The 25,041-nt window shown below is 60.7% G+C and overlaps 1 protein-coding gene across 4 annotated transcripts; it reads right to left on the bottom strand.

Annotated features, from left to right (window-relative positions):
- Nucleotides 1–242: 242 nt before the first annotated feature.
- On the bottom strand, nt 243–23,587 carry CRB2 (crumbs cell polarity complex component 2). 4 transcript variants are annotated; one of them, XM_078436496.2, is made up of 13 exons: nt 23,432–23,587; nt 15,857–16,180; nt 13,275–13,470; nt 13,018–13,157; nt 12,405–12,590; nt 12,094–12,207; nt 8,530–9,405; nt 7,932–8,440; nt 7,237–7,402; nt 5,597–6,380; nt 4,681–4,797; nt 4,007–4,124; nt 243–2,325 (listed from the first exon to the last, which is right to left on the bottom strand). In XM_078436496.2, exons 1-13 carry the CDS (start codon nt 23,526–23,528, stop codon nt 2,101–2,103), a joined length of 3,852 nt encoding a protein of 1,283 aa, XP_078292622.1. In that variant the 5' UTR covers nt 23,529–23,587; the 3' UTR covers nt 243–2,100. The 4 variants fall into 4 exon arrangements, with proteins under 4 accessions (XP_078292622.1, XP_078292623.1, XP_078292625.1 ...); XM_078436498.2 differs by lacking the exon at nt 243–2,325 and adding an exon at nt 2,355–2,531; XM_078436497.2 differs by lacking the exon at nt 12,094–12,207.
- Nucleotides 23,588–25,041: the final 1,454 nt, after the last annotated feature.

Below are 25,041 nucleotides of genomic sequence, written 5' to 3'. Positions count from 1 at the left end.
AAGTGCCCACGCTCCAGGGAACAAGTTCAAGGGAACAGCATGAAATTCAGTCCCATAGATAGGTCATTAGCAAGGGCAGAGCCTTAAAAACCAACACCTCTGTTGTGTTGGGGGAGATTGGGACCAAGCACCCAGAGTAGGTATTAAACACACCCAGTCACCCTTCATGTGCCCATCATCCGGTCGTGTCCCCGTCCCTGGGCTGTCCTTGAAAAGGACGAGAGAGGAGGACAACATAGGGCTCCCCAAAAAGTGGCACTTTTATTTATTGGGGTTCCGTGTGTCTTAGGAGTCTGCAAGGACATAGGTTTGTCAAATCCCTGATTTAATAAAGTAAAGAACCAAAGCACCAGCTGTGGCTAAGGTGCTGGTACCGGATGTTTCCTCCCCCACCTTCCCAGGAGTCATAGTGGAGAAGGTTGGGGGAAAGGTCCCACCTCCTACAGGATAAGGACTCATCAAGCCCCTTACCCTACCGTTCAGGGCCCTTCCTGTCCCAGCCTCAGCTGAACCCCTCAGTCTGAGCCGCCCACATGCTCCCTTACCCCTCATCACCACGTGGTTCTCCCACAGATTTGATCCTGTGCCTCTGGAAGCTGCCTGAGACCCCGAGGGGAGCCGGGGAAAGTCAACCGCCAATCTAAAACTGGGAAGGGGTCCCCTGGTCTTGGCACAGGAGGTGCTGGCCAAGGAAACAGGAGAGACAGAAGGGCATGTCTCCAGGTCAGGGACAAAGGGACTCCGTGGGGCTGGGAGGAGGCCCGGCACTGGGGGCCGGGAGGGCGGGTGCTCCTCTGGGATCAGTGTGATGACATTACAGGGAAGGGACCGACTGGAAGGAAAGCAGCACATTCTTCCCCTGTGTCTGTGTCTGTGTCTGCAGGACCAGCCCCGACACAAAGAGGCCATGCCAACATTTGCTGAGTTCAGCAAACAACTCGGAGGCCTTCCTGCGAGTCCTGAATCCACTGCCCCCAGCCATTTAGAGAGATGACTGGTCTGTAGGTGAAGGAGTGGCCTCACCAGGCAGCTGTGACAGGGGAGTGCTGGCCCTGGAGAACCAGAGGTGGTCAGACGGGACGTGGCGGGGGGCGGGGGGTGCGGGGGGGAGGCAGAAGTTTTGCTCCTTTATCCTCTGGCCCGCTTGCAGGCCCCCGGGAAAGCCCACCCCCAACTTTCTCTCGGCTCCAGCCAGAGGGACAAGCCTTCCTGAAAGCTAAAAGGGTGACCCAGACAACCCAGTAGCGCACACCGTCCCGGGCTCTTTCCCCGCTGTCATCCACTGGTCCTCACCACAGCGCTGTGAGGTAGGCGGAGGCCGCAAGGTGGGACGGCTGGGGGCAGCCCGTCCTCTGCTCCCGCAGATCCGCCCTGGCTGTGGTCCGACTCTGCCACACAGCTGCCGGAAGGAGCATTTGTCCTGGGAGCCAGGGGCCGCTGGCTGATGACCACCCTCCTTACGGTTTCCCAGTTGCCTCCAGGTTGGGGACAGCCTCAGACATGGGAGAAGACGCCAGAGCTGGGGGGTCTCGGTCCCTGGGCAAGCCTTGGCCTGGCCTCCCGGAGAACATGTACTGCCCCTGCCCCAGGGCTGCGAAGGGTATCCCCGCTGCCCAGCCGCACCTCTGGGGGGCCTGCACCCACTACACGGTCCTGCGCGCCCACAGCAAAGGCACGGACAGGCCCACAAGCCCCATCCAGAACACTCTCACTGGCATCTGCAGATCAGCAGTCCCCAGGTACGTGCCCACACGCACTTCTGAATGCACCGTGTGCACCTGCGTGTGCCCCTCCCCGGCACAGCAGTCCGCCTGCCGGGGCAAGAGCTGGCAGGTCCGATGGAGACGTCCACGGCCTTGCCAGGCCCCGGTCTGCTTCCCTGAGTGCTTCCCGCGGTGCTCCCCTCTCCCGTCCACAAATGGGGCGCAGGCAGGGGCTGCCGGCAAAGGTGACACTTGCCCAGCAGGTCTCCCAGGCTCTCCGGCAGCTCCGCAAGGCTGGTAAGAGGCCAGCCACTTCCCTGCAGGCTCCTGGAAGCGGCTTCCTTGGGTCCTCAGGTAGGCGCACCTCGCAGGTGCCAGAGCCCGCAGCCAGGCAGGCCTAGATGAGTCTCTCCTCGGGCGGCACCTTGAGGACACTGTCCATCTCCAGCCGGGCCCCAGCCACCTCCTGCTGGCTCGGGCTGTAGGTGCCCTCTGACTGGCGGCGCTTCCTGGCCGCCAGGATCCCTGAGAGGAGGCCCAGGAGGAGGAGGAGGAGGCAGGCGCAGGCCGCGGGCACCGCCACCTCCAGCAGCGGGAACGGCAGTGGCAGCGGCAGGCTTTTCTGCAAGAGACCAAGTCACCAGGCCTGAGACCGGGGAGCAGGAGGGTGCGAGCCTGTGCGTGGGGTTTTATGTGACGCTTACAGTGGTCTAACGGAGGGGGAGTGAGGACACTCCCTCGTGTCCCTAAGGACAGGAATCTTTATTTTGTTCACCGGTAAATTCCAAGTGCCCAGAGCAAGGCCTGCGTGGTAGCTCTTGGTAAGTACTGAAGGAGAAAACAGGGGCTTTGCCCAGATTCCCCCACACGACTAGCAAGCCAGGACGGCAGTCTCCTCCGTCTGCCCCCAGTGCCCATGCCGTGGCCACACCACCGTCCTTCAGTCTTGAATTCCAGCTGCAGGCCCTCCCTTTAGTGGCCAGAGATGGCCCCTGCCACCCAGCCTCCCAACTCGGCCTCCCCCTCCCTGCAGTAAACTCTTCCAATCTGAGCCCACGGGGACTTGATCCCTCCCCATCCCAAAGGGTGGTCTGGTTTTTTAGTGTCTGTGGAGACCATGCTTAACTCTAAAGTGGGAGGCCTCTCGGGAAGCGGTAAGAGAGGCTCCCCGGCCAGGTGGCCTGTGCAGGGCAGGAAAGGGGGGGCAGGCCGACCTAGCTGATGGGGAGCTCAGAATCCACCAGGGTCTGCCCAGCTAGGGAGACTGAGACCAAGCTTTAGGGAGCCCAGAAGACCTCTCCATCTCCAGTCACAGACTGCCAGGATGCCACCATCAAAGATTCTACGGGCCTGGAATTGTTAACCACCCCCCCCCCCCCCACCTCCCACTAAATCACCAAATTCCTGGATTCTGGAGCCTAAGAGTCTCAGACTGCTCGGCCCTCCCTCTGTCCCGTGAAGCCTCTCAGCCCATTGTGACCTGCATCCCAAGTCCCAGTACCCAGCCCTGAATGAGAAAAGGCATCCAAGGCTGTAGAGAAAAATTCATAGCAGCCCCGAGTGGGCCCTCACCAGCCTCCACCCCTGGGCACTTCTTGGGGAGCTGTAAAGCCATCTCCTCCCTTGGCCCTGGGAGGAGGGTAGGTGGAGGAGACAGAGGCCGTAAAGCTCAACTTGAAAGGAAACATTCCCCAGAAGCAGAGGGGATTTGCGGGTTTATGACCCGGGCTGCCAGAAGCCTGTGGAGATCAAGGCTCCTCCCCAGGCCTCCCGGCCTACGTCTCTCCCATTAGCACCCACTGTGGGCTCACTGCCCACTGGGCCTGTGGCACCTGTTCCACCCCTCGGTGGGGAGGGGGTTTAAGCTCAAGCGGCCTGCTGGGCCCCATCTATTGGGCCCCTCCTCAGCTGAGCCGCCCTGCGGTCACGGGCTCTCTTAGGCAGCAGAGCCTGCTCTGGCTCAGAATCCTGGGCTCTCCAAATCGTCCTGCTCTAGAATTCTGGCACACAAACCACTGGAGATTACAGGCTCGTGTATCGGCCAACTGAAATCCCAGAATTCCAAGATCCTGTGGGTCCCGAATCCTGATCCCCAATAGGACTTGGCCGTGCCCAGCCGTTTCCCTGCCAGTCCCCAGAGGGAGGGCGGGCCCCCCCAGGCTCTCCCCACTAGTCCGTACCCCAGGACAGGGTTGGTCCAGGAACAGTGGGCCGTACATGCTCTCCGCACCACCCCCCATCCCCCAATCATCTCGCTAACGTCCAAGACAGGACACCCCCCAAGCCCCTGTAGCATCACTCACCACCACTTCACAGAACTGGCCTGAGAACCTCGCACTGCAGATACATTCATACACCCCACCGGCTGCCCGGCAGGTGCCCCCGTTCAAGCAGGGGTTGGCTTCACAGGGGATCTGACATCTGGGAAGCGGAGAAGGTAAAGGCTGAGGAAGCTGCCTTGTTCCCCCGTCTGCTTTAGCTTCTCAACACTCCCCCCACCCCCAACCAATACACAGGTGTCCATCCGCTGTCCCCATGGGCTGTCCCTGCCAGGTGACTGAAGCATACTGGGACCTCCACCACCACCCCCCTCTGCCCCAGCTTGTGGCTGAGGATGACTGGCTCCATCGGAAGCACAGGGCGGCTGCCCAGGCGTGCTGATGCCCTCTCTGCGGAGTGGGCCCAGAACTTGCACCTGTCCAGTCTCCCTGGGCGACCCGAGGCAGGCAGGCTGAGGACGAGGCTCTAAGAAACACCACCAGGCAACTACTTCCCCAGGTGACAGCATAACAGAGGACGGCCTTGGAAAGCCCAGGAGAAAAGCACTCGAGTGGCAGAGGTAGGCTGTCTGGCACTGTGATCACAGTGAGGGGTGGGATGGTGAGCAAGGATCCACACCCCACTTTGCCTGCCCTGGTTGGAGGGCATCCAGGGGCCCACCGTGCCCAGCTCCCAGGCCCCCGGCCCCCAGACCCACCTCTGGCCAGCAAAGCCCTCCTGGCAGCTGCAGTTGGCAGCCCGGGGCCCACCCTCACAGGGGCCACCATTGAGGCAGGTGAAGTTCAAGCTGCACGCCTCTGGCAGGACAGGCAGTCTGGGGAGAAAACACAATGTCTACGCTGGGGGTGGCATGCGGGGGACCTGGCCCCAGCCCCTGAGGCTACAACAGGCCACTGGAGCCTCTGTGTTCTGAGCTGTGGAATTCGGGGCCCACCTGCCACAGACTTAGTGGTGTCTGAGGTGGAAGGGATGGGGCATAGGGTGGTCCCCACCCCCAACATAGTGCACAACCTTCAGACCCTGGATGGGAACCTCTCCCCACAGAGAGAGTCCTTTGAGAAGCTGATGACATGTCAGGACTCTCCTTGGAACAAAAACCATGTTCCTAAACGTAAAATTTGAGCCTGGGGAAGGGGGAAGTCAGGCCAGACAACCCTCCCTAAGCTTGCTTCCAAACGGAGTAGGGAGTCGAAACCAGACTGACAGGGGGAAGTGTCCAACCACCTCCTTCTGCCCCCGTCATCATCCTCAGGGGACTAATGGGCACGAACGTGAATGGTGGGAGGCTAGGCAGGAAAGCCTCCAGGTGTTCTTCCAAACCTAGCCCTGTGTTCCCCCTGCACCCCCAGACGAGAGCGTTATTTATCTCAAATTCAAACTGTTCTGGGTCTTAGCTGGCAACCCTAGGGGCCTGCTGTTCCCATTTCACAGATGAGGGCACGGAGGCTCCCAGAAGGGAAGTGGCTGGCCCACGGAACCAGAGCATCGGCTGGGGGGGGGGGGGGGGGGACTTTGGCGCCCCACCCGGCACCCCTGAGGGCCGCACCCCCACCCCCACCCGCGCGGACAACCCACAGGGCCCCTTGGGCCCAGGCCGCGCCGGGCCTCCGCACCTGCAGCGCGGGCCCACGAAGCCAGGCGGGCAGCGGCACTCGAAACCGCCGTCGGGGCGCGAGTGGCAGCGGCCTCGAGCACAGGGCGCCGAGCGACACGGGTCGGCGCGGGCCTCGCAGCGCGGGCCCTCCCAGCCCGGGCCGCAGGCGCAGGCGAAGGCGTCGAAAAGGTCTCGGCAGCCGCCGCCGTGCAGGCAGGGCGAGGGGACACACACGCGCGCGCCGTGGCAGCCGAGGCGCGGGGCCGGCGCCCCGGGCCAGGCCGAGAAGTGCTCCCGCGAGCCGGGGGCCGCGCCGGGCCGCGGGGACGCCAGGGGCAGCGGGAGGCCGCCCACGGCCACGCGACCCAGGCAGCCGGTGAAGTTCTCGGCCAGCTGGACGAGCGCGGCGCCCGGACCGCGCAGGAAGCCCAGGTCGCCGGCCAGGCCGCGCAGCGCCACGGGCGTCGCCGCGCCGTCCAGCCACAGCAGCCAGCGCGACGCGGCGGCCTCCGGGCGCTCCATGGCCAGGCGCACGCGGTGCCAGGCGCCGTCGGCCACGCGCGGCCCCGACGCCGGCAGCACCGCCCCGGGCAGGCCGCGGCCGCTGCGCACGCCAGCCGCCAGGGAGCCGTTGCGCACTGCCAGCCAGACGGTGTGGGCGCCCGCGGCGGCGCGCAGCAGCCCGGCCTCGGAGTCGCGCGTGCGGAAGGCCAGCGAGAGGCCGCTGAGCGAGCGCCCCGACGACGCGTTGTGCCCGCTGAAAGCGACGGCGGGGCCCTCGCGGAACGTGGCTTCGGCCACACCTGCGGGGAGAGGGAGCGTCAGGGAATGCCCTAGCGGCCTCCACCCGGGCCCAAGCACCCGGGTGAGAGACCTGCCGTCCCCACTGCCCCTGCCCATCTCGAGGGGTCACACACACCGGCCTGTCATCTAATCCCAGGAACTAACCCCCCCCGCCCCCCCCCCCCCCCCCCCCCCCCCCCGCCGGCTGTGGCTTCCACCCACTCATAATTCTGTACCTCGGAGAACCAGCTTCCGGCCGTGCTGGGGACACCTGCCCCTACCCTACCATGGCCCACCCTACCCTCCAGGTCACAGACCAGGCAACAGTTATGCCTCAAAAAGTCAGCCCCCTTCCCTCCTCAGTGTACTGGCTCTGTCTCATCACTGAGGCTATTCACTGCAGCATCTTTTTTAAACGCAGATTTTTAAATGCTGATCATGCATTTTAATAAAATGCAGTCATCTCTTTAAAATGCTGATCATGTCCTTCTCCTGCTTAAAACGGCCCCATGGCTCCCCACGACCCTTGGGAACAAGTCCTGAGCTGCCTGGCCTAGTTTTCAAGGCCCCTCCTGGCAATAGCTCCACCCCAACACCTGTAACTATGTTTCACTTGTTCTTATAAACCCCAGGGCCTTTGCGGGTGCTATTGTCCTTCCCTAAAATGTCCTCCCCTATGCCCAGTCTTGCCCTTGGAAACCTGGTCAATGCTGTCTTCCTCCAGAAAACCTGTCCCTCTGCATGCAGCGGCCTAACCATGCTGGGCTGGGGGTGTTGGCATCCTGGTCCACTATGTGCCCTCAGGGTAAGGGTGGGCTCTAACTCAGCTTGGGTGTCCGGGATCCAGCATGTGGGCTGCCCACAGTACACACTCACAGACAAAGCCATCGGGGACCTCCTCGCAGGTGGCAGGCGGGAGGCAGGGCTGGCCAGGACACCACAGCCGCTGGGCACATGTTGGCCCCGTGAAGTTGACAGGGCAGGTGCAGTGGAAGTCATTCCAGGTGACGAGACACATTCCACCATTGAGACAGGGGTCAGGCTGCAGAAGAATCAGGGCAGGGATTGGCTCAGGCCTGGGGGCTATCACCACCCCTCCATAACCACTACAGACACATTAACTCCTCACAGACAATTAGAGAGGATGTCACCATTGTCCCTATTTTACAGATCAAGAAACTGAGGCTCAGAGAGGAGAAGCCACTTGCCTGACTCATCCAGCCAGTAAATAGAGGAGCCAGAGTTCAAACTCCGTCTATTCCAAGGCTGGTGCTTTGTTCATGGACCCAGGGATGTCCCTGTCCCCCAGGTAGCTCCTACAGAAAGGCTCAGCCAGCCCTCTGCCTGGGCCCGGGTGTCTGTCTCAGACCAAGACTGGGGAGGGAGGTATGGGGACCACCAGAGGGCGAGAGCAGCTGGGCCAGAGAGAATAATGTGAATCCAGTCTCTAGCAGTGGTGACCTGGTGCTTCACCTCCTGCCATTTTCCTCACCAGTAGAAGGGGATGCTAACCCCGTGATGCACGACAGACCCTGGAGAAAGGGACCCACCCCTTTCCCCAGGGAACTCACACTGCATGTGTCCTCGGAGACACAGCCCATGGTGAGGTTCCAGGACTGCCTGCTGCCCAGCTCGCCGGGCTGGCTTGAGTTCCCCGGCAGCGGCGGAAAGAATGGGAGGTGGAGGTCATTGAGTCGCAGGTCCTGGAGGCAGCCTCGGAAGGGCCCACCCCAGGGCTGGGCGTCCGCAGGGAGGAGCCTCCCACCCACGTGCACCTCCTGCCCCAAGCCCTGCAGCTGGTCAGGCCCGAAGCTGAGCGTCACCAGGTGGCGGAGCCCATCATCCCAGCGCCCAGGGAGCACCAGAGCGGGCCCGCCCAGCACCTCAGCCTGGATCTGGCCCTTGCTCAGGAATACTGTTAGCCCAGCTACTGAGTCATTGGCAAGTTGGAGCAGCAGGCCAGCAGGTTCCCGAGTACGGAGGAGGAAGGACACGGTGAGGTTGGGGCCTGGCAGCTGGTGGAGCAAGAAGGAGGCAGAGCTCAGGGTGCCCCCCAAGCCAAAGGTGGCAGCAGGAACCTCTGCGGGGAGAGAGGGTATCAGGTGAGAGGCCTGTGAGCGAGGGGAAGGCATACTCTCTGCCCCAGGGTCCCCCGGGCTTATTCCTCACCATCAGCACATGTAGGACCACTGTAGGGCCGGGGGCATTTGCAGTGGAAGTGAGTCCACAGGTCCACGCAGGCCCCTCCATGGGCACAAGGCGGAGGCTGACACTGTTCACGGCGCTCGCAGCCCAGGAGGACATTCTTGCCGAGATCCTCAGGCAGCAGGAGGTGACCGTCCACACGCACGTCCTGGAGGCAGCCCTCGAAGGCTGCGCCACCCAGCTGGGCGGAGCAGAACCTGGCAGGCGTCGGGGCCGCGGAAGCCACGGGAGCTGGGGCCACAGGACTGGAAGCCACACACAGCCGGGCAGGGCAGTCCTCATGCCAGAGCCGCAGCTCCAGGACCCCCGGGCGGAGCGAAATCTCGGCTTGGTGCCAGTGGCCATCATTTAGGGCCAGGTCCAGCGGCCCCAGGGGAAGCACGGTGGCGTTGCCATGGCTCCAGAGTGTGGCCTGAAGCGTGCCCCCCGCCAGTGCCAGCTCCAAGCTGTCCTGAGTGTCAGTGCGAGTGGCCAAGGCACCGGCAGGTAGTGTGGTGCGAAACCTCAGTGCCAGACCCGGGGGACCTCCAGCTGGCACCGAGGCCCGCACAGGGCTCCCAGCCACCACAGAGAAGGTGGTGTTCTGGCCACAAAAAGGTCCGTGGGTACCAGGTGGGCAGCGGCAGGCATAGCTATGGAGCCCAGACTTGAAGATGGGGATGCAGGTGGCAGCGGGTGGGCAAGTGTGGCCCTGGCAGCCGGTGAGCCGCACAGAGCAGTCGTGCCCGCCCCAGGTCTCCGGGCACCAGCAGGTATAGCCTGCCACGGTGTTATCACAGGTCCCGCCATGGAGGCAGGGCTCCGACAGGCATTCGTCCACATCTTCCTGACACGTCAGGCCTTCAGGAGAGACCAGGCCAAGGTTCAGCACTCGAGGCAAGAACCACAATCTTGATGCAGAACTTACACACCTTTTGGGACAGGGATCTCAGCACCTGTCAACCAAACCAATTCCTAATTCCCAAAAGATTTCTCATGGTCTCCTGAAGTCCCTGGAGGCTGGTATCTAAGATGCCCCTTCCCTTACCATGTCTGGTGGGCCTCCATGCCCCGTGGATTCAATCCCCTAAGCACTCTCTGCCCACCCCCCGCCTTTCCCCTACTCCACCCGTCTGCCTCATCAGCTCTGAGGGCCACAGTCTAGTGTCCTCTACTTTGCCTGCCTTCAACCACCCCTACCATCCATCTCCTGGCCTGGCCAGATTCCCCTGCTGCTTAAGGTTCACTCACTCACCTTGACATTCCACATCCCTCAGGGGCTGGGCCCTCCCAGGCCCTCAAGTCTCAACCCTGCTCCCCACACACCTCCAACTGCCTGTGCCTCCAGGCATTTCCTGGACAGCATTTCTCTGGGGGCTTTGCTCATACTGTTCCCTGGAATGCCTCCGCCTCCTCTTCACTGACCCTGCCTTCAAACTCCTATTCACCCTGCAAAGCCCAAATTCAAAAGCCCTAAGGGGCTTTTTCTCTGATTCCCAAGCTATTGTGTCACTCCCGACTCCTTGCCCACCCCCAGACACAGCTCCCCAGAACCCTGTACTGAAAGTATCTGTTTCCTCAGCTGGGATCTCCTCCAGGGACCTGAATATGTCCTTGGTGCCCAGCAAGGGGTCTGGCACAGCTTTTGTGGACAGAGTGCCAGATGGAGGAGGGAGCGGGGGTGGGCATATGCATCCAGTCTTCAGTCCCCAGTCCCTCTGCCCCCAGGGCCCCATGCTGAAGGGGCCACATCACCCTCCCCTCCAAGAGCTCCCACACGAGGTGCTCTGGTCCCAGTTTGGGTCAAGAGACCACAGCCCAACCCCAGCTCAGTCAGAGCCTCCATGAAACAACCAAGGCTGGCCCTTGACCCGACCCATATCCCCGCTGGAGGGGCCCAGGCCCAGAAAAGCCACCAGGATTTGAATCCTGGTCCCAGTCGGCCCACAGACACCACAGCCTCCTGGGGACAGCCGGCCACACCTCACCCTGTCCAAGGCCCTGCATACCTGCCAGGAGCCACAGGCCCCCCAGGAAGGTCCACAGAGCCCGCGGCCCCATTGCATTTTCCCATGGATGGCCGAGACTGGTGGGTGGGTGCTGAGCCCAGGGAGCAGAGCTCCCCGCCTGGCCAGCCGCCTCCTTCAGAACCGCCTCAGGAATGCCAGGCACTGGCCTCCCCCAGGCCAGCACGACCCAAAGGGAGGATGAGGGTGGACAGTGGCAAGCAGCACAGCCCTACAGCGGGGTTCCCCCGCCCCGTCCCTGACCTCAGACCTGACCTCCCTGTCACCCGTCCGCTGAGCTCAGCTTGGGGAGGAGCTGGGCTTTGGCTGACGCTGGTGAACCTAAGGAAATGACACCCCCTCTCTCAAGCATCCATTACTTCATGTGTAAGAACCCTACCTCACGGGGGTGGGGTGACAAGGAGGGAACGAAATGCACAGAAACGCTCTTCAGAGGCAGCGTGTGCTGTGGGGGGGGGGGGGGGGCAGTGTGTGCCAGGGGCCTGCAAGGCCACTGCTCCCGGGCAGGACTTGGGAATCTCGGCCCGCGGGGCACAGAAGACGGGCTTTGAGGGCACCCGGGGGTGGTGGCCACCCCGGGGGTAGGGGACACCGAGCCCAGCATCTCTGGGCAGCTGAGGTGGGAGGGACGGTAATCACCACCTCGTTCCCCTGGGCAGGGGAGCCAGTGCCCAGGAAACCTGCCAGGGAGAGGAGGCAGTGTGCCCAGGCAGGAATGTGGGCCGGTGTGGGGGAAGTGTCACAGGCATTCCAGAGGGGGCAGGGACACTCAGAGAGTGTGTGAGTTCTTCGGGTTCACCAGTATCTGCGCAAGGGCAACTGTGTGTCTACGCATCTGCGGTACCCGAGGCAGGGAGACGCTTTCTGCAGCCCAACTCCTGCCCCATAGGCAGCAGCTCCCCAGAGGTCAAGTGGTGATGCCCCCCTTTACCTCTTCTGTCCTGGCCAAACTGCTGTCCTCTCCCTGCAGGCCTGTCGGCTTCTGCCCAGCCCTTGGATGCCAGGTGTCTAGAGTTCTCTCTGCGCATGACTGCACACATTCTCCCGGACAGCCTTGGCCACCCGTGGCCCCAGCTGCCACAATTGTACTCCTGACCCTCAGTCTCTGGCTTTTCCCGGGCCCCAGTCCCAGGACTGCCAACCCCCACCCAGGCTCCTCCCTAAGGGTGCTCCACAGACACCCGGACTCAGAACGGACAAGGCTCACCCAACATCACCCAGGGCAGAAGCAGCCAGCATTCCTGACATCTCCCACTCACACCTGGACTAACCCCTAGGGCCGGAAGAGTGTCCCTCCTAAGGGTTCTCAGTCCAATTAGTTTCCTCTGCTTTCACCTCCAAAGCCCGGTCAGTCCCCACTCAGCCCCTCTTAGCTGTCACCTGGACCCCCACACCCGCCTCTTTCCTGATCTCCTCATCCCCATCAATCCAGCCTCCACATATCAGCCAGAGGAACCTTCTCACCCCAGGCCCGCCAACTCTGCCCTGGCTCTGCCCCGAAGCCCAGCCCACCCCCAGGCACCTGTGTAGCCATCCGGACAGTGGCACTGGAAGCCATTGGGCAGGTCCTGGCAGCGGCCTCCACTGAGGCATGGCCGTGAGGCACACTCGTCCACATCCACGTCACATTCGTCCCCTGCAAGAGGGCCAGCCGTGGTTCCCACCTGTGCCCTCAGAACCAGACTAGATTTGGAAGGGCCCATTTCAGAGCTATGGAGACTGAGACCCGGCAAGAAGTGCCGACTCAGGCAGGTGGCACCCTGTGTGGCAGGGCCAGGCCTGCATCCGGACACCGAGGGACCTGCTTCCCTGGAAGGGTGTAGGGGGACTCACCCTCAAAGCCCGGAGGGCAGCGGCATAGGAAACCCTCAGCGTGACGGAAGCTGAAGGTGCCGGGGAAGGCAGCCTGGACGCCTCCGTAGAGGGCTGGGTCTGAGCGCTGCAGGCACTGTCCCCCATGCTGGCAGGGGCCCGACGCACACTCGTCCTCATCCACCTCGCACCGCTGGCCACTGTAGCCTGGAGGCACACGTGCGCGGGCAGCCCGTCACACGGTGTCACCGGGCCGCACCCCACCACTGGTGCCAGGCCAACCCGGGGCCAGGCTGGGACGACAACTCAGAATAGGGGCACCAACGGTGAGGGAGGGATGCAATGAGGAGGGTAGGGACGACCGTGGCAGCCCTCAACAGGGTCCTGTTACCATTATTAGCAGCACTAGTGCGCACTTTGCACCTGTCGAGGCTCCACGGGCATTACACCTTTCCCTTCCTCGCAACCATGCTAGGAGCAGGTGCTGTGATGAGCCCTATTTGGCAGATTACTGCAAACCTTGAGTTCAGAGAAGCTGCGGTCACCCTCACACCCTCGGAGGGCAGGTGAGCGCAGGCGCACACCGGCCCCATGGCCCGGGGCCGCGCCCGTGCGCCCCAGCACGCGCACGCACCTGGCCAGCAGAGGCAGCGGAAGGTCCCGAGGCCCTCGAGGCAGGACGCGTTGTTCGCGCAGGGAGCCGACGCGCACTCCAGCACCTCCTGCTCGCAGCGCGCGCCCTCGTAGCCCGTGTCCGCGCAGTCGCACCGGAACCTGGAGCGGGGAGCGAGGCCCGGCCGGCCCGGACTGAGCACTACGGCACCCGGGGCCCACCTGCCTCCACCGCCTTCCCGCCCCGCGCAGCCCCCTCCCACGCCTCCGTCCGCTCACCCGTTGACCAGGTCGTGGCACCGGCCCCCGTGCGCGCACGGCTGGCTCTGGCACTCGTCCAGGTCCAGCTGGCAGCTCGCGCCCCCGTAGCCCGGCGCGCACACGCAGCGGTAGGAGCCCACGCCGTCCAGGCACGAGCCCCCGTGCAGGCAGGGCCCCGAGGCACACTCGTCCACCTCCGTCTCGCAGGTCACCCCTGGACAGGGCCGAAGACACAGACAGACGGATGGACTCCCAGAGGGAGGTCGAAAGAGGCCCAGGCAGGCCGCCCTGAAACCAGCTCCAGACAGTTACATGGAGTGGAAACTTGAGGCTCCAGAGAGAAGCCGTTGGTCCTTTCATCTAGAGCAGGTATTTCTTGAGCCAGCAGTGGCAATGGGGTAGAAACCAGACAGACGTCCCTGTCTCCTGAGCCCACAGCGGTCTAGCCGGGGAGACGGTGATTGGGCCAGTATTACATAGATGAGGACTTTTAATTGTGATAAACTCGGCAATGGGAGCGTGCTGGATCCCAAAAAAGCAAGAGCCAGGGTTTTGGCCTTGGGTATTGGGAGTCAGGGAAGGCTTCTTGGAAGAAGAGCCCTTTGAAAGATGAGTGGCACGCACTACATTGGGATGGGGCTGTGATGGCAGCTGGATTCCAGGGTGGGGAACTGGTCAGGAGTAGCTTAGGGCTGGGGCATGATGCCCTCAGGAAGGGGAGCATGGAGGGGCAGGAGCAAAGGAGAGAGGGGAGGAGGCGAGGCAGGGGTGGAGGTATTGGGGCATTGGGGGCCCCAATCTGGGCTTATCCTAAAAGTTGGAAGCAGCTGAATCACCCGGTGCTGTGGACACTGTAGAAGGCTCACTCTGCTGGCTTTGAAGAGCGTGTAGAGAGGGCCTCCATGGTGGAGGGACGTGCCCCTGCGAGAAATGCTGGAGTGACCAGCCTCTCCTGGCTCCCCCTGTACCGTCTTGCTTCGAAAACTGCAAGTCCTGGGAACCCCCTCAATCCGAGCCAAAACTGAGACAGTTGGCCAGGGACTGGGGATGTGTGGAGATAGAGGGAAATGGAGAATTTCGGGGTCTGGGGATGTGCCGCCTGAGTTCATCCAGGAGCCCACATGTCATGATAGACTCCGGAGGCCCTGCCGCCTGCCACCTAAGCGGGGTTGGTTCTGGGGGGCCAGGAGCCCAGCTGGCTCCAGCTGGAAACGTCCCCCCTTCCCAGCTCAGTGAGCACAAAGCATGGCCCCTCCTTCCCGTGACCCCCTCACTCCTCCCACCCCAGTCCTACTCCCACCCTCCCTGTGCCAGGGGGAGCCAGGCCCTGGCCGCCTGGAATCCCAGCCTCCCCCGCCTGGCTTGGAACGGAAGGAGGAGGAGAGAAATGAGTCATGGCAGACTCTGCCCCCACTCACATCCACAACTGAGCCAGAAAGTGTTCCCCCAAAGCGCCCGAGCACCGCACATCTGGCACACGCACACCTGCTAACACACCTACGTTTCCCACAAATACCTTCAGGGAGCCCAGACACCCCGCAGATGCTGGCAGACACACAGGCCCTTGGCGTGACCTCCCTCCCACACACACAACTGATACTCCAGACACCGAGACTCTCAAGTGGTGAGAAAGACACATGGGACCCGTTTCCAAAGTGCCGAGATCCATCTCCCCTGGAACCCAGTCCCTCTGGCCTGTACCCCTTGCTCCGGGGTGACCTGAAACTGCCTTCTGCCCTCAGAGCGCAGTTGTCTGAATTCAGGGCTGACATAGAACCAGCAGTGTCTATACTGCAGGCTCCCCACTGAGGTATAGACTGCAGAACCAAACTGAACTCCAGAAGGGGCAGTAGACCTGGCCTCTTCCAGACCTGTGCCCAGCTGCCCCCTCCCTCCTGGCTTCTAGGCAGTCACTCCAGGATGCTCCTGCCTTAGAACGCGGATGGGCCTGGGACAGGGCCCTGCTCTGGAGGAGAGAACCAGCGTGTGCTGGTGCCAGTCACTTTTCTCAGCACTTGTCTATGCGTTATCCCCCTGTGGATAGCAGGGATCCCTGGGGGTGCGTCCACAGTTTGAACAGGACCAACAGTGTCTCCCTGCTGGAGCTTTAGGGCCTACCCAGAGGGGAGGAGGGCCCACGTTGCAAGCTGAACCATACCAGGAGTAGAGACTCTAGAACCATGAGATGAGCCAGACGGTGTCTACACTACAGCCTGACACAGGTCTGGAGTAAATAGATGCTAGATATACTGTCTAGGCTTGTCCTTACTAAAACCAAACCAGGCGTACCTGCACTCCGGTCCCACCAGAGGTGCCTGGGGGTGTCTCCACCCCCCAGCGCCAAACTGAACTCTAGAAGGGACTGAAATAACATTTGGGCAGTGTCTGTTAAATGTCAGGCACCATGCGCGCTCACACGTTCGCACTCTCATCCCGAGCTGCCAGGTCAGCCCGAGAAGCATCAGTTCTGTAGCAAGACCCAGAGTGGATGTCTCTACACTAAAGTCGGAGCTGAATTCGTGATTTGACACCCTGAGCCGCTGACGGGATGGACAGGATGGACATTACAGACCTCCTCCCAGGGCGGCTGAGGCTGTTACCTGCATAGCCAAGGGGGCAGTGGCACTCATAGCGATCAGCCAGGTTGCGACAGGTGGCCCCGTGGTGGCAGGGCCGGGATGCACACTCGTCAATGTCCAGCTCACAGCGTGGGCCCTGGAATCCGGGCACGCAGTAGCAGCGGAAGCCATCGGGATCTGGGCCCTGGGGCACACACAGAGCGCCATGGTGGCATGGCTGGCTGGCACAACCCCGGGGCTCTGTGGGCCCACAGGTGTAGCCACCATTCTCCATAGCCTGGCACTCGGCCCCTGGAGCGCACGGGTCTGAGGCACAGACACTTGGGGTCTCCGATGGCACCGTTCCTGCAAAGAGAGAAAGTTGGCTGGGTGGGGGGAGCCAGGACGTTCCCCTCCCCACAACTCAGGCGCACCCCAGAGCCGGAAAGCAGCATGGCTCTGTCTGTTTTCAGGAGGATAGAGGGAGGGCCAGGGACTCTACAGGCCACGCACATCAGGAGGGTCTCCGTAGCAGAGAAATGGGACCCGGATGCCTGGCTACCCACCCCCACCCGGGCAGGATTAGAGGGCAGACCCCTCTGACTCTGGGAGCTTTGCTCTCCACTGTCTGACCCCCTCCCTGCAGGGGCCCTTTGGGGCAGGCTCTGTCATGCCCATTTTACAAAAGAACAAATTGAGGCTCCAGAGAAAGCAAAGACTCTTGCCTGAGATCTCACAGCAAGTTAGCAAGTTAGCACTGGGACGACCTTCAAGCCTGTCACATGTTTCAGCCCCCTGGGGGGAGGGGAGTCTGCTCTGGGTCTCCCTTCTGTGGCTCCTCCGTTTCCTGGGGGGGGGGTGTCCTCCCACTGTCCCCTCCGCCTCTCTTGCTAGGGGTCTGGCAGCTCCATCCCCGTGTGAAACCGGAGATGAAGGACTTCAAAGGCAGGGACTGTGAGCTGGGCCCCCTCCCTGTCCCTCCTTCCCACCCTCTTCTTTCCCCTCGGGCCTAGAAACCTCTCAGGGGATCCCTGGCACTCACTGTATCTCCCCTCAGCAACTGCCTGACTGCTGGCATGGCCAAGGTCACAGGGTACAGGACAGGTATTGAGACCTGCTGACAGACACCTGGCTCAGGCCACTGTGCTGTCTCCACCATGTTAGAGGGTCACCTGCTGCTCTAGAAGCCAAGTTACTGAGAGAGCCAGCTCCCCGCCCCCCCGCCCCACCTGCCTGAGAGCCTGTAGTGCTGGATTAAGAGTTTAGTCTTTGACATGATTTCACTCATATGAGGAATTTAAGAAAAAAACAGATGGACATATGGAAAGGGGGGGTGGGGGGAGAGGGAAACAAACCATAAGAGACTCTTAATGATAGAGAACAAACTGAGGGGTGGTGGAGGGAGGTGGGTGGGGGAGGGGCTAGATGGGGGATGGGTATTAAGGGTATTAAGGAGGGTACTTGTTGGGATGAGCACTGGGTGTTGTATGTAATTGACAAATCACTGAGTTCTATTCGTGAAACTGATATTGCACTGTAGAATTTACATAAAAATTTGGAAGAAAAAAAAAGAACTTAGGCTTTAAGTAAAACTGCCTGGGGTTCAGATCCCAGCTCAATTACTAGCTCTAAGACCTTGAGCAAGTCATTTCTCCTACTGAGCCTCTGTCTCCCATCAGAAAAGGGATGTTAATAGGGCATGCCTCATAGAATGTGGGAGGATTCAAAGCCTCAGGTATGCAGTTGCCCGCTTGTGGGAACTCAGTAAGTGATGGGGGGAGAGGAACCACCCACGAGCAGGAGCCCCCCCCCCCCAACCTGGGGCTCTGAGAGGTGCTCCTCCTCTGCCCAGGTTGTCATCCAGACACTAACCAGGCCTGGAACAGCTTTAGGCCCTGTGCCTCCCTTCCCCCACCTTGGTGAAGACCCCCCCCACCCCCCAGATAAGGCTCAACAGCCTCTCCAGAGTCATCCACATTCCACCAGGCAGGGCCGTCCACTGGCCGACCCCCACCCTTCCCAGCCAGGGCCCAGCAGGATGGGGGACAGGGATATGGAGATGTGGACCATGGCGCCAGGGAGAGAACCTGGCTGTCAGCCCCACCCCCGAGTGCCCAGAGCACCTGGTACAGCTCAACACGGGCTCCCTCACTCCCTGACCGGGGCTCTTGTGCCCACCCAGGGCTAAGCGCGTTGCAAGGGGCAGGCGGACATAACCCTGTAGGACTCCTGCATCCACAGGCCCCTCCCCAGCTCAAGGCATCAGTCCCCAGCCCCCCTCCCAAGCCAGGTCATGTAGGTGAGGGCAGGGTGTCTGTGTCTCTCTGAGGGGCTTCTGGGAAGCTCATCCTTCTTTTTCCCACCCCAGCCACTGTGGCTGATCGGTTTAGAGCCATGTCCCTTAGGGCTAGGCTGTCTGATGGGGGTGGGAAGATGGTCTGAGGGAGGTGGAAAGATGGTCTGAGGGAGGTGGGAAGATGCCTGGATGGGGGTGGGGGTGAATCAAGCTCCTTGAGGAAAGGACACAAGTTTGGGCATCAGACAGGCCTGGCTTACGGGGTTCTAACAGTGCCACCTCATGGGGTGTTGTGAGGAGCCACTGAGGTGACCTGCGTGAAGCCTGGTGCCTGGTGAGGGCTGTGGCCATTCTGATCAGGGTCCGTCAACCCAGCACAGCCCAGGACTGGGTGACAGTAACCATAGCGCCCACTCTGAGGAGCCCTAGCTTCCGGGTCCTGCACCAGCAGGCCCTTCATTTAATGCCAACAAGGCGCTGCTCCTTACCGTGTGGCCTAAGGGACCCCCACCCGGATCTGGGGCTTTGCCCCCAGTTCAGAGCCTTCCATTTCAGAGCAGATGGGACCAGGATGGGGAGACAGTGTGTGAGGGAAATGGGGCGGGTGCTGCATCACCGTGGGGCAGGTGGCCCATGACCCCAGGAGACACAGTCCAGCCACAGGGGAGGAAGGAGCTCCTCCAGTGAGAGCCAGGTGGAGAGGGAGGGAGCTGCCTGTCCCAAAAGGCATGCAGTAGCCCCGAAAGCCTGCCTGTGAGAGACAGCCGTCTTTCTTGTGTATTCCCATTAATCTTAATTAATGTTCACCTTAGGAGATAGATGGTGCTGTTATTCCTGTTCTACAGCTAAGGAAAGTGAGGCTTGAGATGAAGTGACTTCACCGTCCCACAGCCCATAAGAGGCTGGAATCCAAACGCAGGTCTTCACCCCAGGGGTTTCCAGACCCTCCGGCCTGTGTTAAGAATACAGATTTCTGACCCCTGCTCCAGACCTGGAGATTCAGAGCTCTGGGGCCTGGGGCCTGGGAATCTGCACTGCAGCATGCTTCCTGGGAATCCTCTGCACGTCGAGGCACGGAACCACTGACCTTAGGTCCTCTGTGTTGCAGGAGTGAGACCATAAAGCCAGACTGGCCCTGGGCTGAGAGGCAGAGAGGTGAGGGCAGTGGGGCAAAGGGGGGCCGTCCCTGAGCCAGCCTGGGGGGGCGTGGCCTGTCGCCAGGGCAACGAGGGGCCTGTGCTTATCTTTACAAATCCTTCCTGACCTCTCAGGCTGCCTGGGACGACCTGGCAGGGGAGGGATTAACTGACACATGCCCCTCCCCTTTGACCCGCTGCCCTGTCCCCCGGAAGGCCCAGATCCTGACACCAGGAAGGGAATTCTCTCCCCAGAGAGAACGATCATAATAATATAACAGCAATCATTTACTGAGCTCGTACTATGTGCTCCAGGCTGTGGTGCACGTGTTGCATCTATTATTACATTATTACATTTGATTCAAACCAGGAAAGGTGGGCCCGGGTGAGAAAACCGTCTTCCCACTCGGAGAGGTTATAAACTTGCCCCAAATCATCCCTCAAAAAACTAAGTAGATTGCCATCTCCAGACTTCTGAAAGGTCCACATCTCCCAAAGTCTGTGAAATTCCCACTTTGCAAATGCCAAATCACCAGCCATGTATTGTCATTTTAGTGCATTCCAGCCCAGCCTTCCCCAGGCACTGGAAAAAGTCTCTAAAGGCTGGAGCAGGCGTGGAGGTTCCAGGATCCGCCTGGGCAGAGCGAGCTGTCCTTCACTCAGTGCTTAGTAACTCCTACTTTACGTGTACTTATAACAGGCCTAGTGATCACTGCTGACAACTCATGGGAAGTGTTTACTCATGGGTGGATTTTGAGAAGCTTCTTGTCTTGACAAAGCAAGAAAGAGGACATTTCTTTCTCTTCTATTTTCTTTTTTAAAATTTTAATGCTTAAAAAAAAATGTTTACTTTTGAGAGAGAGAGAGGGCACCGTCACGTTGGGGAGGGGCAGAGAGAGAGGGAGACAGAGGATACAGAGGATCTGAAGCGGGCTCCGTGCTGACGGCAGAGAGCCCGATGCGGGGCTTGAACTCACGAACTGTGAGATCATGCCCTTAAGCCGAAGTCAGAAGCTTAACCGACTGAGCCATCCAGGCACTCCAAGAAAGAGGATATTTCTCAGAAGTGGCCCAAGATCTTGTAAGATGTGGGAGCTTCTGACACAGGGGCAAAAACTGTCCATCTAATAATATCACTAGGCCGCGAGGACAGGACTGAATAACAGTACCATATGATACAAATACTGCCTCAGAGCCATCAGGAGAGGGCTAAGTTACTCTAACAAGACAGGAGAGTTTGGAGTACTCTTTTACAAAAAGGTTTACCCCCCAAGGCTAAAAGAGGGCAGGGGGTAAATATTTATAATTTTGGTAACAGTTATGGCAACGATGGCTGTCAGGACTCACCGCCTCCCCGCTGCCTAGCACTGGCTTTGGTCTCAGAGCCATAGGGCCGTGGAGACACTGCCCCTGTGAGGGCCAGACGGACTTGGTGAGGTTCTGCCACCCAAACAGGCCACTGTTAACTGTTAGTGGTCTCCGTCTAAAATGTGCTTAGAAACTGGGACTTCCACGCCAAACCTAAGTTGGGGAACCACTGTGTTTTCTCATCAAATTCTTGTGATGGCCCTCAGAGCTACATGGCTTGCCCTCTTTCAGCAGAAGCACGGAGAAGGGGCGTGACTTTGCACAGGCTAGCACTGAAGCCAGCTGTGAAATGCAGGCCCTGCCACACACTAGCTTTGTGACTCTGGGCAAGTTCCTGACCCTCTCTGGGCCTCATTTCCTCCTCTGTAAACTGGGGGTGTGAGAGCCGACCTCACAGGGCAATGGTGAGATTCAAAGTCCATCCTGTGGCGCGCCTGGCTGGCTCCGTCGGTAGAGCATGCGACTCTTGATCTCAGGGTTGTGAGTTCGAGCCCCACGCTGGGTGTAGAGGTTACTTAAAAATAATAAGTAAGTAAATAAATAAATAAATAAAATCTTTAACAAAAACAAAAATAACAAAGCCCATCATGTTAGTTCATTAGCACAGCATCTTCCAGGTGGCGGTCACTGATAATATTTATTCGTTGACCAACGAACCTTTACCTGGAGCAGAGGCTGTCTATCCAGCCAGTCTTGAGGTTGGTTCACATGTGTGTGGCGCCCCGTTCCACCCCTGCCTCTGTCCCACAGTCCGCCCGCCGGCCCTCCCGGTTGGAGGAGGGGCCAGACTTGGGGGACTGAACTGCTGTCCCTTTGTCAGTGGGCTCCCAGGGTGTGGGGAGGGATGTGAGAGCCCAGCACGCCCCATTGTACTCCAAGATGCTTGGCCCTCTCCACAGCAACCAGCCAGGCTTTTGTGGCAGCGTGGGCCCAGGGTGGAGGGGCTCAGCTCCGGGCCTGGCAAGCAAGAGCAGCGGAGCCAGGGGCCCAAGGGCTTCCAGAAACCCCCATCTCCTCTGGGATAGAAACTCCTTTTCAGGTGGCACAATCCCCAGCCCCTCTCCTGGCACTCAGGCCTCGGGTGCTGGTATCCAGAAACGCTCATGCCCACGGTGCCCTCACCCCAGCCTTTGGGGATCCCAGAGGAGGCCCCCCGCACAGCAATCACAGTGGGAAAGGCCGCCCCTGGGCACCCCAGCAGGGTTGTGCGGAGGTGAGCACGTACATCAGTGTCCATTTTTTCTGTAGCACCCATCTACTTTGTGTCGACTCTGCGTCGGGGTTCACGTGAACGTACATTTCAGCATGAATGCACACGTCGACACACGCACACTGGTGTGTGCAGGCGTGTGCCTGTGGACACCTGTTCATGTGGTGCTGTGTGCCCTTGTGCATGCCACACCAGTGTGCAGGTGTGTGTGTGTGCGTGCATGCATGTGTGATTTGTGTGTTCACGTGTGCATGTGTTTGCAGGTAGTCTGTCATTTTTCTGTGTGCACGTGCATATGCGAGTGCAGACATTGGAGGGCAGGGACGGATAGCAGATCCACAGACCAGGATTTCATGCCCCTCACGTGCAGAGAGCAGAGAGCAGACCCTCACCTCCTCTCATGAGCCCAGATTTGCCTTAGGGGCCCAGCTCATAAGCCCCCATCCCTGCCAGAGCCTCAGTGCCCTCCACTACAAAATGGGGTCCTCGCCCTCCCCAAGGGCCCTGCAGAGAGGAGGAGATGAAGCCTTCGTGAGGCAGGCCCCGTGAATGGGGAGGAAGCCCCCAGGGGCCTGGGGAGGCTTGACCTCCCATCCTGAGAGTCCGAGGGGTGAGTCCCCTCACAGCCTCCCCTCCCACTGCAGTGAGGCCCAGGCCACCCGCCCAGGTTGGCTCCCCATCCCTCCTCCAGCACTGGAGGCGGGGTCAGGGGACTTCCCAGGCCTGGCCCTGTAGCTATAGTGACCGAGACAAAGCGTCCCCCAGACCCCCCAGGAAGAAGTCCAGGCGTGCACACGTGAATCCATGAATCTGCTCGGACAAAAGCAAAACCGTTTGGCGAATGGGGTCGGACTTCAGGAAGCCCTTTCAGCTTGGCGTGGGAGTGCCAAAGAGGGGACAGCGGTGGGCACACATGCTCCTGAGTGCCTGGCCACCCCCAGGGGCCCCAGAGCACCCCCAGCCCCCCAGTGCAGGCAAGGCTAATACACAAATGGAGGGATGCAGGTAGCTGCCGGGTTTCCCTGATCTCCTCCTCCCCCTTCACTGCAATCCACTGGGCTGGGGTCTGCTGCCCCCACCCCACGTCCCCGTGTCCCCATGTCCAGAGCTAAGACACAGTTCAACCCACTTGACAGCTTATGTCCCACAAGTTGTGCTCGGACACAGCACACCTCACCCAGAAAGCCTCAGACAACGGCTCACCGCTCACCCGGGACAGCTCACAACTTTAACACACCCACGGCTCGCACCCCACAGCCCAGCGCACGCTCACAGCAGACCCTGGGGTGAGGCTCACACTACCTGCAACCCCCCACACTCACAGCCCAGGACTTCCCAGCCCCAGCACCCCTCCCAAGCCGCACAGCCCATCCCAGGATCCCTTCACAAAGCCCCCCCACCCACCCCACACAGCAACAAAGTCCCAGGACGCACTCTCTTCCACGCAAGTTCCGGCAGCAGCACACCCCTCTGCACCCACATCTTGGCCTGCGCCCAGCCCTGCAGTCCATCCTGGCACCCACACAGAGAGCCCCGGGGCCTGGCGTGTCTGCTTTGGGAGACAGACCCCCAGCCCCCCACCCCCCAAGGCTTGTGCCCCGACTCACCACCCAGGAGGGCCAGGGCAGGACTCAAGAGCAGCAGCTGCAGCAGGAGAGGGGCCTGGGGCCTGGGGGCCAGGGTCCCCGGCCTGGCCAGCGCCATGGCAGCACGCTCAGCTCGCGGCTGTGGGAACAGGCGGCCTGGCTGGCTCCACACCCCCCTCTCCCTCCAACCAGCACTAATGCCGTGGACAGAGGCCCGGCCCCTCCCTCCCTCTCCTCCCGCCTCCTCCCCCACCCCAGGCCCTCCCAGGCTGCTCCACTGGGGACAGATTGGAGAGGAGGGGTCTGACCCACCCCCGTCTCCCCAAGCCCCAGGGCTCCAGACAGTCCTTAGGGGCCCCTGCAGTCGGATCTGATCTCCGTGCCCCCCCACCCCCCCTCCTCCCACCTCTCAGGTCCGGCTGCCTCAGCTTCTAGGGGAAGGGGGGATTTCTGTTCTCCCCAGATGATGCCAGCTACTCCCAAATCCTAGGTTATCCCACCCTGCTGGACCCCCCTCCCAATCTCCTCTCAGCCTGGGCCTCCCTCCCCAGCCTAGGCCTGAGCATCCAGCAGCCTCTCACACCTCCTCTCTGCTCAGAAGCCCCAGCCCCTCCCACCCAGCCCGTTCCCTCCCAGTGCTCCCCACCTGAACAAGGCCTCGGCCACCCTGCGGCCAAAACCCCCTTCCCCTCCCTACACTCAGTCCGCCAGCTCCTGGGGGCTCTTCTTCTCACTATCTCTTAATCCCATCCCTCCCCTTCACTCCCTGGGGCCCCACGCTGCCACACATAGCCCCTCATACCATGGCCCTCAGGATAAGGCCCCTGTCTCCCTCACCAGCCAAACTGAACCTTTTCTGTTTCTCCCCTTTGGCCTAAATCTTTGCCTCTGCTGTTTGCAACTCGGGAAACCTCACTGCAATCCAAGGCAGCCCATTCTACTGAATGGCAGCTCTAGCTAAGCAAACTTTCCCTCTCCCCTGCTGGGAAGTCCTTCTTGTTGTCTGACCTTACCATCTCTTGCTGCATTTGATGTTTGCTTGCTGCCGGCTGGAAAAGGGAATGTTGTTTGCATGGAGAGGAGAGGTTCTTTGGGGGACCTGGACCCGGGAATCCAAGCCATCTCTAAGGCACCACAACATCAAAAAGCAGCCCATTCTTTCCTCCCCTGCACTCAGCTCCGGGGGAGGAAGAAACTGTTGCTGAAAGGACTTTCTGAACCTAGCCACTGGCCTCTGCCAGTGCACCCCATTGGGCTCAATTCAACGACCATGGACTCTGGCCACCCAGACCTTGTGCTGGGCTGTGGGATGTGACCTGACACCCAGAGGGCATAGTCTGGAGAGACAGACCTGACTGATTGATTGACTGATTGACTGATTGACTGGGGGAGCTCAGGCTGTGCTAGCAGGTCCACAGAAGAGCAGGGAGAAGAGTGATGGCATCACATGCCACATGCGTGGCCTATGGCCCCGCTGGTCCTCCAACCCTGGCAAAGTGCTCAGAGAGGGAGCCGAGGGCCTGGGTGGTCCCCTCATCCACATCCTACCCCATCCCCACCCTGGAGTCTTGTTCCCTCTGGGGTGGGAGGTGCTCCTTGGTCTCTGGGACCCTCCTCACTCCCAAACCACC

Source organism: Panthera onca, chromosome D4 (assembly GCF_046562875.1).
Source record: "Panthera onca isolate mPanOnc1 chromosome D4, mPanOnc1 haplotype 2, whole genome shotgun sequence".
NCBI classification, from domain to species: Eukaryota; Metazoa; Chordata; class Mammalia; order Carnivora; family Felidae; genus Panthera; species Panthera onca.
This window is presented reverse-complemented; position numbering and strand designations above follow the sequence as displayed.

Coding starts and splice junctions, on each gene's coding strand:
- CRB2 (XM_078436496.2), bottom strand. CDS start 23,528: ATGGCGCTGGCCAGGCCGGGGACCCTGGCCCCCAGGCCCCAGGCCCCT. Junction 16,181..23,431: donor TGCCCTGGCCCTCCTGGGTG/GTGAGTCGGGGC, acceptor CTCTCTTTGCAG/GAACGGTGCCATCGGAGACC. Junction 4,798..5,596: donor TTCGTGGGCCCGCGCTGCAG/GTGCGGAGGCCC, acceptor TTTTCTCCCCAG/ACTGCCTGTCCTGCCAGAGG.